At 42.2% G+C, this 14,428-nt stretch overlaps 1 protein-coding gene across 1 annotated transcript in view; it reads left to right on the top strand.

Annotated features, from left to right (window-relative positions):
* The window catches only part of PGM5 (phosphoglucomutase 5), a 108,906-nt gene that overhangs the window by 75,957 nt on the left and 18,521 nt on the right, over nt 1-14,428 (top strand). Inside the window, exons 8-10 of the mRNA XM_074953286.1 lie at nt 1,258-1,393; nt 3,180-3,363; nt 13,673-13,807. Of these exons, the coding sequence (XP_074809387.1) occupies nt 1,258-1,393; nt 3,180-3,363; nt 13,673-13,807 (455 nt within the window). The remainder of the gene's footprint in view (nt 1-1,257; nt 1,394-3,179; nt 3,364-13,672; nt 13,808-14,428) is intronic.

Here is a 14,428-nt window from a genome sequence, read left to right as displayed (position 1 = left end):
CTGCCATGCTAGACCTGCCCAGCTCTGAAGGCAGTGCCACCACCAGCAGCAGCGCAGAAGTAAGGGTTGCAGCACCGCAAGCCCCCTACAATAGCCTTGAAACCCTACGTCAGAGTTGGCACCTACGAGCAGCAGTGCATCAGTTTACATTGTGACAACTATATACCTTCATAATGTAGAAAAAGACAGATGTCTTATTACATGGAAGGACAGGATTTTACACGATATTGTAGAAAGCAACAAAATTGCAAACTGATCTTGGTATTGCAGGATTTATGTTCCATTTGTTTTTTTTCACGCAGGGAATTTTATCCTCTCTGTTTGTTTGGCTTTTGGGCTAGAGGATTTTGCTGAATGTTTTTCAGTGACACGGAACATCCCTCAGGCAAATTGTCCAATCAGCTGCCCTTATGGCCGTCTAATCAGGGTAGGCAGGTAGACTATGCAGTGATTTCATAAAGGAGGCAGAGCTTCATGTGGACCGTGCCTGCTCTGAGCAAGCCTAGCCACTGTGCCATTAAATGTCTCCGTTGGTGCAGTGCCAGTGTAGACAGCAAGTGGTGACATGACATAGCTGCCATTCTGCAATTAGTCCTAGCAACACCTCCCCTGGGCACTGCTTGGCTTTGTCTTTCCATTCAAGTCTCTGTCGTCTAGTAACATAAAGTCAAGTTTTCTGGAAGCATGCCTCTTAGACCTCATTGCATTCTCATTCTCACCAGTATCTACTCTCCTGCAATTTCTGCATAACCTAACTGCTTCAGAAGAAGCATGTTGCAGGTTGGCCCAAGGCAGATGTCAGGGCAATTATGAACATCTGGGCAGACAAGGAGATGCAGTTGCAGCTGAACTCTGTAATTTGGAGTACTCTGCTTAATTACTAGGAGAGGGCTAATATGATCTGGCCCAGTTCTGGGAAACAGTCCTAATTATGTATATCATCCTGCACAATGGTGAGCAGGAATCACAATGGTTAAGAATGTAATAACATTTACTCTCTTGGGAGCCAAGTAATTTCCCATCTTTTGTTGAATTTTAGTAATGTGGATTCTGACGTGTCTGGCTCTCTCTCTTTCTTCCTTACGATCTTTTAAACAATTATTTTGGCTTTCAGTCTGGAAAATGTCTGTTATTGTTTTACTGTATCTAAAAAACCAAACTGACACGAACTGCTCTATGCTTCTCATCTGGAACTATTGTTTGCATTTTCATTGCTGTATCTGCTAATAAATGTGCATTACTTATTTCTTTTTTTAGGGTCTGACCACATCCGAGAGAAGGATGGACTCTGGGCTGTGCTAGTCTGGCTTTCAATCATAGCAGCTCGAAAGCAGAGTGTGGAAGAGATTGTCAGAGATCACTGGACAAAATTTGGCCGCCACTATTATTGCAGGTGCAGATAATTTTTACAAAACACAGTAGGCTAGTATGTTCCTAGGACAATTCTGGGGCAAGTTTGGCTTGATTAGCATTGTTGCTATTAATAGTGAAATGTGTTTAGCAGTACTTCAGGTGTATGCACAGAATGAAAATCTGCCGTAGATTGAACGACGTTCTTAGGGATGTTAGTGGTCTAAGTCTCAGCTTTAACTTGAACCAGACTGGCTTGAAGCATAAGTTAAAAAACCAGCACGGTTTACTCAGCTCTTCGTCTTTCAAAGATAGATAAATTGAGTGCCAGGCACTCTATTGTATGTGGGCCTTTTTGACAGGACCAACGTCCTGCCTGCTGTCTATAAGGGGTGAAATTCATGGTCCTGCCCAAGGTCTATGCACTTTTAAACTCCTACATAAGATCTCAAAATAGGGCTTAAGTGTGACTCACGGGGTGTGTAGGCCTTGGGCTGGCCCTCTCTTCAGGGTGAATTTTTACCCAACAGAGATTAAGGAATCCATAAAACGTTTTGTTCCTTAGCAAAGTTCTTTCTCTACCCCTTGACTGTTGACCATGCAGTGTGCCAGTTGGTTGCTGCCCTGCAGCCCAGAGTTGGCTACATATTAATGGTGTGTTTCAGAGTAACAGCCGTGTTAGTCTGTATTCGCAAAAAGAAAAGGAGTACTTGTGGCACCTTAGAGTCTAACCAATTTATTTGAGCATAAGCTTTCGTGAGCTACAGCTCACTTCATCGGATGCATACTGTGGAAAATACAGAAGATGTTTTTATACACACAAAGCATGAAAAAATGGGTGTTTATCACTACAAAAGGTTTTCTCTCCCCCCACCCCACTCTCCTGCTGGTAATAGCAGATAAGCAGGAGAGTGGAGTGGGGGGAGAGAAAACCTTTTGTAGTGATAAACACCCATTTTTTCATGCTTTGTGTGTATAAAAACATCTTCTGTATTTTCCACAGTATGCATCCGATGAAGTGAGCTGTAGCTCACGAAAGCTTATGCTCAAATAAATTGGTTAGTCTCTAAGGTGCCACAAGTACTCCTTTTCTTTTTATTAATGGTGTGGTATTTATGTGGCGTGTAACGGATCTCTTTGTGTAAACTGTTGTTTGAAAGCAAGTTGTTGTTGTTGCTAATAACTTCTCAAAATGTAAAAGTATATCAGTATTTTCTAAGTGGGTTCTGCTAATGCACTGAGGCAGGTGGTTGGTTATTCCCCCTGAAAATAAAAGAGGCGGGAGTGGCTTTCTGAAGGGAAAATATTCAGTGTGTGGTTTGAACAGCCCTGAGATAGAAACGCTAAGGGCAGCCAAGACTGGGGAGAAGGCCAGAGCTGATAACCTTGTTCTCTTATTGTTAATTTCTTTGCTGCTAACGCCAGACTCCCAGCAGGAGACGACTTTTTGACTCTACACGGTCTGCAGACTTTGTGTTAGTGGCCCGACAAGAGAGCACAGATGTGTCAAGGGGGAGAGGGGTGGAGGGTGGACCTGTCTTTTAAGCATGTAAGTGCATTAACCACTTAGGGCACACAGTTTTCTCTTAAACTTAATTGACAGATTTGCACATTTCATGGAATGGAGGACTTAGGAGCACAAAAGTGTGTAAGTAAATGGAAGAGCTGTTTTCATTTGCACTAGGCACTTCAGTTGCATGCCTGGTTTTCCATGTCTGCAGTAAATTACTAATTGTGAGCATCTCATGCTCTGTGCAAAAAGAATCTTTCTGCTGGGTGGAGTTTACTTATTTCTTCATACTACTTTTCGTTTTATTCCTACATGCAAGATTTGATTATGAAGCATTGGAACCCAGAACAGCATATTTCATAATGAGAGACCTGGAGGCTTTGATCATTGACAAATCATTCAGTAATCAGCAGTTTGCTGTTGGGAACAATGTCTACCGTGTGGAAAAAACAGACAGCTTTGAATATGTGGATCCTGTAGATGGCACTGTGACCAAAAGACAGGTATGAAAGCAACAAAAATAATCTTTTCAAAGATAATGGGGAGGTGTGTATGGGGGAGAGGGGAACCATAATGTTTTACAATGATACACACTACTTTTATAGTTATTAACTCAAGGAGAGGAAAAAACCCAGTTTTTACTTGTAGAATCATGATTTTCTGTGGTTCGTGTAACATACTTGTTGGTACATAGCAGTACTTTCCCCCATTTAAGAACACCTGATAGTGGAGGAAACAGTTAACTTGCACTCAGTGCACATCAATCGTGTAGGATGTAAGCAAGGGAGAATTTTACCAACACAGTGGAGCTCAGGTAATAGCAAGTTGCCTAAGAACCCTAAGAATAAAGCATGGTGTCAAGAAGAAATGAAAATCCTTCCTTTTGCTGTTTTCACTCCTTCCAATTCAAACTGAAAACATCTGCTGCCTTAAACTACAGTCCAGACTGAATCTTTTGCTCTACAAAATTCATGACATGGTCAATACTAGTAATATTTTTTTTTCCTGGTGGAAATGTGTATAAAGAGACACTGTGTGAATATAAAGGTTTCAGAGTAGCAGCCGTGTTAGTCTGTATCCGCAAAAAGGAAAGGAGTACTTGTGGCACTTTAGAGACTAACAAATTTTGAAAGCTTATGCTCAAATAAATTTGTTAGTCTCTAAGGTGCTACAAGTACTCCTTTTCTTTTTACTGTGAATATAAAGTGTGACTTGTATTTAAATATATTCTTTTTTTCATGATTTTCTCTTTCCTAGATTAGAATAAATCCATGTTGAGATTAATTTTTGGCAAGAGCTCTTATTCTGGGTTTTCCTCTTCCTTGTCATTTTCTCTTTGTTCTTCAAATGTTAACCATTTTTTATTCCTAAAAATATACCGTCGCTTAATATATTTAATCAGATCATCCCAGATCATAGCATATATTTGTATGCGTCATACAAAATGCTCGTAATCTTCTACTGCATATATCCTCTTCAGCACCTCTTCTTGACTTGACTAGCTTGTGAAACAATCTAGCCACTGGTACTGACCCTACAACCAACATTCTTCCCTGCTGATTGGTTTCTCGGTTCTGGACCTTTCTCAGTCACATGTGATTGGCGCTAAACTCTGCATTTACTGCTATATCTTTCAGGGGATTTTTTTTTTCCAAAGTGTTCAGAGTTGGTTTCATGGATTTTGACAACTAAAATGAAGGAACATCTTCATCAGATCTTTTAAAAAATACATTAACTTTTGCAACTCGTGCCAGCCTTGTACTTTCAATCTCCTGATACAGCATGTTAGGGTTTTTTTTACAGGGTGTGATCAGACCCCACAACCCTTCTGTGAAAAATAATCAACCTCCAAGGACTTTGCATAGAATCTTACAGAAAATGTCCTCAATGGGGTATTGCAAATATAGTCCAGGTACATGCTAAACCAAACTCCAGATTGTCCTAATTATTGTGCTTTGTGAATCATCTTGACCTGACCAGGCCCTTGCAAATCCTACTGTACAGTCTTGGAATAAGACCTCATTACCAGTTGTGCTCTGGTATTGAATCGTTACTGAGAAACACAGAGGCACCATTTGACAAAAGCCAAATTATCCATGTTGACGACAGGGTCCAATGTATCGTAAAACTCTTGATCCTTTTAATTAGAGATCTGTGAACTGACACTGGATATTTTCCTACTCCTGTCTTTGTTTCTGAATGGAAGAGGTTATCCATGTAGTTTGATTTTTTTGTTTTTGAATGTGTAGTGAGGAAGCAGACATTGGAAAAGTTGGAAAAAGTTCTTTCATTCACATGCCCACAGATAAGGCCAAAATTCTTCTTTCCTCAGAATGAGATTTCAGTGCTGCCTCGGAGATAAGGCTTTTCCTGTCAAAATATTCAGTGCAATCTGCTGTGCATTTGGGACATTTAAGTGTCAGTTGAGGAGCAAATAAAACCACATTAGGGCATAATACTTGGAAGTAAAACCACAGCCATTTTATATGGGTCTGACGTGTGTGTGTGTGTGTGTGTGTGTGTGTGGCTGGCTGGCTGTATATGTACGTTATTGTTACTGAGCCACATGCTTTGCTAGTGTACCTCCATACATATTGTACCTCTAAACAGTGCTTCAAAATGTTAAACTGAAACATACCCATAGGTTTGCATGCCTGAATCTTGCTTGTGTTCTACTTTAGTTGTAAGAATGACAAGAAAAACAGCAAATAATAGTTAGCACATATGTAGCAGTTTAATTCCTACATGAGAATTAAAGAATGCTTTACAAACACTAATAAATTAATGGTTAATTTGATTGGAATGTAATACAAGAGTGACCATCTCTGTGAAGTCAGTTGTAATTCCATTTACACAGCAAGGCCTACCTCTGTCACATCAGCTCCAAAACCAGTGGATCAAATTCTCTGCTGGTGTATGCATCGCATTGGATGGGATACCTTCAAGGAACTCAGAGGCACTGCAGGAAGTCATGCTGACGATTCAGTATGCCAGCAGACAGTTGGCCCCACTGGCTTTTGGAGCTGATGTGACAGAGGCAGGGTTGTTTTCTGATATATTTTTTAAATCAGCTCTTCTAGCACAGCGTAGCACCAAGCTGTCCTTGCACCTTCATTACTTCTGCGAGCATTACAGGCTGACTGGTCCTTAGTCGTGCACTGCTTAGAAAGTCCATCCCAGTGCTTTTAAACATCTCCTTCATTAGGAAGGATTCCCATCTGCTAGATCATTGAAACCAACATGCTATACTGTCTACAAAGTTGATTTTTTTTCATATTTTATTAGCTTTTTAGCCATGAAAAATTTGGTCTTGTGGCAGAATTTCCATGCAGCTCATATACATTCACTAGCATATTTAGGATGCCTAAAATAAATGTCCGCAGATGTTCAGTGTGAAAACTATATCCAGTCTTCTAGCTACTTCCTCCCGGAAGTTATCAACCCATCTGATTTCTCACAAGATGATACTGTTCTCATTGATGACAATAATAACTTTCAGTTATAAGAGAGGATTTACTTCCTCTTATGGGTCTCCCACTTTATCCTTTTTTTCTTTTAGACTATAAATTCTACATTCAAAGGGAATGTTTTCATTTTGTTTTGTACAGGATCAGAGAAATAATATATAATTAATAATTAATAGACACTTGGATTTACAACAATATATCTGTCAGTGCGCCCATGTTAGGTAGGAGAATAACATCATGCCACACAGTACTTATAGTGTACATTATTCCATCAGTTTCCTCTCCCCCTACTAATATTTTCTCCTAATTAAAGTTTAGATCCATCAAAAAACAAAACTCCAGTCTCCTTTAGACTTTGTATCTTATAAGAAAAAGGAAACTCAGTGTTCATTTTTACAGAGAGCGGCACTGCAGTCTTCAACATTTTAAAATTCATGCTTGTTCACGTTTCACTTAGTAACAATTATTTGTTATTAAATATTTTAATTCATGGCGTGCCAGATGCAATGGGGCGAGATTCTAGAAAATAAAGGGGATGTATCAAAACTGAATGGCTCTTTTATTCTTTTCTGTGAGCTTGCTGAGTGAAAGCCTTGCTGGTTCTAGAACCACCCTGAACTTTTCAGGGACAAGGTTGGAATCAAGATTTCACAGTTGGACACTCTATAAATAATGAGCCCAAAGCCTAGATGCAAACCACATAAACTCTGAAGTGTTTAGATATTGTATGGGAATCATACAGTTTGGGGGGTCATCTCTAGTTTGATGTTGAAAGTCAGTATCTAAAGGTTGTTGTTACCTTATTAAATTATTTCTTCCTGGCATGTAACCCTGTTGTTTTAAGGAGTAGACCCTGGTGTGTCTTTGTAGTGCCCCTGTTCGGAGTATTCTCAGCTGTGCTGCAGGAATTCTAAGCCTTCTAGACGTGTATCAGCTGTTATTCCCCCATTTGTGAGAGTGTGTGTGGTCGAGCATCTGTCACCAGATAATACAAAATGAGGAAGAAAATAGCTGCAAAATAGCATAGGAAGTAAATACAGGGAGATGCGTGTCTGTGAGTGAGAGAGAGAGAGAGAGAATTCCAAGTACTAGAAATGCTGGTCGTATTACATTACCAGGCGGCTCTGTAGTTGGGGGAGCAGTTTGTATCAGATTGTGAGTGTGTGTTTTGGAAAGCATACATACGCTTTCTTCCAAAGACCATGATTTAATGAGTAAATGAGCTTTCAGAGCCTCCTGTGTCAAATGAAACAGTCATTCCTCAGTGCTGTTGCTGCTACACAAGATACAGTGTGCGGGGAGTGTATTTAAGCAGTCTTATGAGCCTTGTCATGCTAGCGGTCAGTAAAAGTTGGTTGAATACTGCAAAATGGTACTTGCAAACATTCCTTGGAATTAAACCTATACATGACCTTGGATGCTGCTCATGGCCCCGTTTATTCACTTTCTGCAAATATTTGTGACAATACTTTTGGGGTTTTGGAGCCTGGAAAGTTTAAATGACAATAATGTTATATACCTTGAGCTACCTGTTCCATATCTGACATTCTTCCAAAATACAGGCCCAGTTGTGCAAGGATCCCTTTAATCCAGGGATCTCAAACTCAAATCACCACAAGGGCCACATGAGGACAAGTACATTGGCTGAGGGCTGCATCACTGATACCTTTTCATACAAAGATCATAGAATCATAGACTATCAGGGTTGGAAGGGACCTCAGGAGGTCATCTAGTCCAACCCCCTGCTGAAAGCAGGACCAATCCCCAATTTTTCCCCAGATCCCAAATGGCCCCCTCAAGGATTGAACTCACAACCTTGGGTTTAGCAGGCCAATGCTCAAACCACTGAGCTATCCCTCCCCACAAGATACAAAAACCCTGCCTCTGGCCCTGCCCCCACCCCCACTCTACTCCTTCCATGAGGCTCAGCCCCTGCCCCACCTCTTCCCACCCCTTCCCCAAATCCCCAGCCCTGCTTCTTCTCCACCTCCTCCCCTGAGCGTGCCACGTCCCCGCTCCTCCCCCCTCCATCCTGGAAAGTCCCAAGTGCCGCCAAATAGCTGTTTGGGAGGTAGGCGGAGGAGCAGGGATGCGGCGCACGGGGGGCGGGAGGTGAGGGGAGCTATGGCGGACCGCAGGAAATAACTCTGCAGGCTGCATGCGGCCCGCGGGCCACGTGTTTGAGACCCCTGCTTTAATCTGTCTTCCTCCTCATGGTAATATAATTGAAGGGAGTCAGCACCCACCAAGAAGCATTCAGCAGCTCACACGAATGGGACGTAAATAATTTTTGTGGACACCTGGGGTGAAATCCTGGTCAAAACTCCCATTGACTTTACTGGGGCCAGGGTTTCACACCAGAACTCTACAATTGTCTTAGCTAAACAAATTCTGGAGAGAGAAAACAAATGGCTAATGTGCTACTCTCTCCTCCGTTTGCCTGAAGTTCCCATGCTATTGGAAAAGCCCATTTTAAACCTTTTTTCTTAACATTACCTATTTGTGGCGTTCTGTCACATAGGTTGTGCGAACTGAAAATACTAGGTGAATAAACGTTGCCCAGAAATTTGAAAAACTGGACATCAATGTTTGTACTAGTAACTAAAAGGATTATTAATAGAATCACAGAAGTTTGAGATGGAAAATACCTATTAGGTCATCTAATCCAACCCTTTACTGAGGTGGGATTTATTCCTATTACATATTTTCTCGAGTTAATGGCTAGTATCAACCAAACAATTCTTTATATGGTGCTAGAAATGCTTCAGCACATACCTGAACAAACAAAAAAGTTCCATTAATATTTTAGCTTGTTGAAGCTCTGCTTAGTTAAGATCACTGGCTTCTCAAGCAAGTCTTGGTGGAAGTGGAAGAGTCAAATACCATTTCTCTTCTCTGAATTCTGAATGACTTACTCCCCCTCAGGTAGATGAAAAAAGGAGCTTGCCCTGCACACAATGCCATGGAGAGCAACAGGATTGGGGCGGGGGGGGGGGGGGAATAAAACACAGTGACTTGGCAGAGAGGGGACCTAGCCATCCCTTTCCCCTGAGTAAACAGTACTGTTTTCAGGGCCTTTTTGTCCTAAATTCTTGTATTTTCTCTTTCCTCCAGCTCCTCCAAATGGTCTGATCTGCAAGTTCTGACTAAGGCCTCTGTTACTCTCAGGAGAGTGATATTGCATAGGGTCACCTAGGGGAAATGGGGGGCGTTTTCAGTGCTAGCCCTTAAGCTGCAAACAATTCAGCAAGTAACCCTCCCCTGTTTGGTGAAATCTGGGTCACACAACCACACTTTCCCAGACACATTGTGGTTGGAAGGGATCACCGTGTATTGCAAGCAGCATTGAGAAAAATGGGTGGGGGTGGTGGCTTCCTGTTTGGCTCCTTTTCTCCACAACCCGGTCCCGCTTTTGTAAAAAACAAACTATTTGGGGGGCTTTACACTGGTGCTGTCCTCAAGCACCATCCAGGTTGCTAGGGGAAAGGGGGGCTTTTCTCAAGTTCCAACCTGTAATCCCAAGGATGTCTTCACAAAAGCTGCAGCGCAAGATCTCTCACCCATGCCTCATAGCCTTTCTCACCATGGCTGGAGCAGCAACAACAATGGGGATATTGCTTTCACTAAGGTCTAACCTAGTCAGCAAACAGCAGTGACCTTTTAAATGTTCAAAGGCATAACCCACCACCATTCTGCACTTGCTCAACCTATGGTTGAATCAGTCCTTACTGCTGTCCAGGCTGCGGGTGTACGGCTTCATGAGCCATGGGAGAAAGGGGTAGGCTGAGTCTCCCAGGATCACGATTGGCATTTCAACATCACCAGTGGTTATTTTGCAGTCTGGAAAGAAAGTTCCTGCTTGCAGCTTTCTGAACAGACCTGTGTTCCTAAAGATGCACGCGTCATGCACCTTTCCCAACCATCCCACACTGATGTCGGTGAAACAGCCCCTGTGATCCACCAGTGCTTGCAACGCACTGTAGACATGGCCTAAGAGAGCCTATGCTGGCCAGACAGCTTCTGCCATGGCTGGAGCACACCACTGTCTCCTGCACTCTTATTCCTGCCTCTGCAAGGTTATCTTTTGGGGCCACGTCAGTATCTGCCCTTTCTTTGAGCCTGCACAATAAGCAGCAGAAAATGGGGGGAAATCCTGTTTTTGTTTTGGGGGTTTTTTCAGCCAGATTTTCAGCCTGAGTCTCCTCATGCTGCTGTAAATCTGGAATACTTCAATGGAATTACATCAGTTAAAATGGTCGTGAGAAGGGAGGGAGTCTCTGTGTGAGTATCACACTCAAAGAGCACAATGGTGCACAACCAGAATAATAATAATAAAAACACTTCTGGGTGAGTATCGGAGAAGAAAACCACCCTGACTCAAAAATAAAAATCGGAACCATCTGCAGCTGTTCTTGGCCGGAGTCTGACATGGGCAAGGTTTATTCTGGAGGGGAAAATAATTTGCCTAGTTCATATCCACATCCTGGTCTTGCCTTTCCTCAGGTTAATCTGAACAATCACTCCCACCAATGCAGAGGCTAAACAGTCTGGTGATGGACCCAGAGGGCTTGTGGAAAATTGAGTTACATGACGAAGACAGCAACTTGGCACCCACTGTAGATTGGTCAAATTTTTGTCGTCGTCGTCATCATCATTTTATTTGTATTTCCATAGTCACGGACCAAGACCTCATTGGGTTAGGTGCTGTACAAATACAGAACAAAAAGACAGTCCCTGCCCCAAAAGCTTACAATCTAATTATACAATGTTCAGTATCATGTGAATGATGTGTGATTAAACCCTCAGGGTTTTGTTTACTAGAATACAGTACCCTGAACTGAATGCCCCAAGTAGTTAAATTAAAGATTTGCTTTTAAATACAGCTACTTTAATGTTTAACTTCACAAAGTCTTGGCAGGTATAGCTGAGAGAAGGGGTCATTGCTTAAAACATGGAGGTGCAGTAGCTGGAAATAGTTTAAAAACAGGCTGCCCCAGAATTGATAGCTGTGAGAGGCATTTTCTTTTGGAGGGAAGAGTGCTTGCGAAGGAGGACTTGCACACTTCCTGTATTTCCATTTGATGTGAAAATAGTAATTGACTCAGGCTTGGTCCACACCACCCACTTACGCTGGTATAACTGCATTGCTCAGGGGTGTGGAAAATTGCCTGAGCAACACAGTTACACTGACCTAATTCCTGGTGTACACAGTGCTAGATCAACAGGAGGGCTTCTCCTGTTGACAGCTACCATCTCTTGGGGAGGTGGAGTAACTATGCCAACGGGAGAAGTGCTCCTGTCAGCGTAGATAGTGTGTTTGCTAAGCACTACAGTGGTGTAGCTACAGTGCTGTAATGTAGACAAGCTCTCGGACACTAATTCCCTCAGTATCACGACGTCTTCTGAGTGATCAGATATTATCTTAGATACTGTAGTGTGTTATGGTGTGGTTTTCTGGCCTTGCTCTTTTGACTTTTTATCCTCAACTTTCTTTTCAATCCCTGATACAAACAACGAACACACTTCATCCCATGGATTGGGTTTGAGGATGATGTCCTGCGCAATTGATGCACCGTGGTCAATAGCATATTTTCTTATAAATGGTGCAAGAGCTCCTTTATCATTATTGGCCGTCATTTTACTATTTACAGCATTTTGCCAGGTTAACCACTTGTGGCGTAAGTTCTGGACTGGAACAGCAGATGACAAAGGCATGACTTGATCTCCTATTTGCCAATCATTGTCTCTAATATCTTTGTCGAAATGCAACGTTTGCCGTGTGCTTCGTTTTTCCCAATTCTTTTTCCACCATACAGATGTACCTGTTTCAAATGCTCTCCCCGGTGAGTCCTTTCAGGTCTTAATCACAGACTACCCTGCTTCAGGTCTCCTTCACCACCACCATGTTTTATTGTGTTGTTCCAACCAGATACCGCCTGTAGGGCTATTTACATATATTTACAGTCCACCAGCGAGTTCCCCCACTTGCTTCTGGGGAAAGGAACAGAACTAGCAGCACCTAGGCCTGCCTGCCTCTGCCTTCCTTCAGGCTCTCAGCTCTCTGCTCAGCACTTCCTTCCTCTCATTTTTAATGCTCCTAGCTGCTGGGGTTGCCTCCCCCCTCAAATTAGCCCCTCAGCTGTAGCTCTACCTAGTTAATTGATCTTCCAGTTAGGTCCCAATTAACCTATATTGGTGGGCCTTTGAGTGACAGGGTGCTGAGTTCACTCCTGACTGACTAGCACACTCTGTTACACTCATGTAATTTTTGCATAAAGACATCAATTTTTACTCCTTCAATGCGCTTACTGATAGTTTCCCACAGTAAGAGCTCTGGCATCCGCATTCCCTTCCCGTCTTTACTTCAAAGCAAGAATGATTTGTTGCACAAGGGAGTCACTGAAATCTCCATGAGAACTAATGGAATGAGGCAATCCCAATCTTTTCCATTTATCGCACCAAACCCAACTATCAGGGTGAAACTGAGGAATATGTTGCCATTTTTAGTGTATATCACACCCTTAACCTTGAATTTGAGATTCCTGTTGAATCAGAATGAGATCTGTATTATACAAATTAGTGACAGTACTGAGAAAGCAGAGAGGGATAACATTTGCAGCTAAAGTGAACTAATCAGAATGTGAGCATCCACAAAAAGGTTTGATGAACTTTAATTAATGTACTTTACAGTCACACCTTTAGTTTAAGAGACTTAAGTGTCCTGAGTGTCCCCTTGTAGACATGCCCTGAGATACTCATAACCACATCTTCATGTACATTCCCTGAGGGATATGAAAATATGTTATTTGTTGTGTACTCTGCTGACTCCTTTGGTTCCATGGTTCCCTAGCTTTCTCATATGCACTTTGCTTCTGCCTGACATGTCACCTGTAGTGTTACTACATGACATCCCATTGGGAATTCAGTGTAATGTTGGCACATAAGAGAAACACAGCTTCAACAAAGCAGCAGCAGCAGAAAGCTAGCAGTTAAATTGTATAATTTTATTATTACAACTGCTGATGTTATTCTTACTGTAGCAACTGGACGCTTCCCTAGACATCAAGCTTCCATTGTGCTCAGCACGATACATTCATTAGTGAGAAAACCCGTGCCCTGTAGAGCTTACGGTCTAAACAGATAATATGAAGGGTGGGAGAAAGGAAGTATTATTATCCACATTTTACAGATGGGGCACTGAGGCTCAGAGTGATTAAGTGAATTGCCTGAAGTAACACAGGAGGAGCCAGATCTGAGCTGAGATAATCCTTCCTCGCTCTCGATTTTGGATTATAATTTTGCAAAGTCATTATGGCCACCCATATATTCTTCTTTCTTTTTGCAGGGACTGCGAATTATTTTCTCAGATGCCTCGAGGCTCATCTTCAGACTTAGTGCTTCTAGCAGTGTACGAGCTACCCTCAGAATCTATGCAGAAAGCTATGAAAAGGATCCCAGCAAACATGACAAGGAGTCGCAGGTAAATCAATGAGCACGACTTTAAGCTTTGGAAAAACAACCAAGTGTCATTTCTTGCTGTGGTAAGGCCCCTGAATAGGCCAATGGCAGGTGCTCTCAAAAGTGTTGAATAAAATGGTAGGGTTTTTCCCAATTAAAAGCAAAGCATACTGAAATGTTGTGTCCGAGCAGATACATAAGCTTGGTGTTGTTCCAGGAAGCGTCAAGGAGGTTGGGTTTTGATTTGGAAAGCTTGTTCTTAAACTTTTAAGAGAACAGCTCCAGAGGTGACAATAGGAGCAGGAGAGTGAGAGCAGTGACAGTGGTACAGATTGATTATGTAAGCTAAGAAGAACGTTCTGCAGAAGGCAGGCGCATGCCCCAGATCAGTGCAGGCCAACCAAGTGGAGAGGGCAAAGGGGAAGGTAGTAGTAGGATACTTCTGTGAATTATTAATCTTTTAAATTAGGCAACCTATTCAAAATTACACACCAAAATCTACATTAAAAGAACATTATGGTTGCAGAGTCCAAGCACGCGCAAGTTAGGAAATCCCAGAATTAAGGATTTGCCTTTGCAACCTTAATTTGGCACCTTGTGCATATGCATTATGATACTGTCTTTAATTACCCTGTGCTGTCTC

Source organism: Natator depressus, chromosome 5 (assembly GCF_965152275.1).
Source record: "Natator depressus isolate rNatDep1 chromosome 5, rNatDep2.hap1, whole genome shotgun sequence".
In the NCBI taxonomy this organism is placed as follows: domain Eukaryota; kingdom Metazoa; phylum Chordata; order Testudines; family Cheloniidae; genus Natator; species Natator depressus.
Note: the sequence above shows the minus strand (reverse complement) of the source record. Positions and strands in the feature narration are given on the sequence as shown.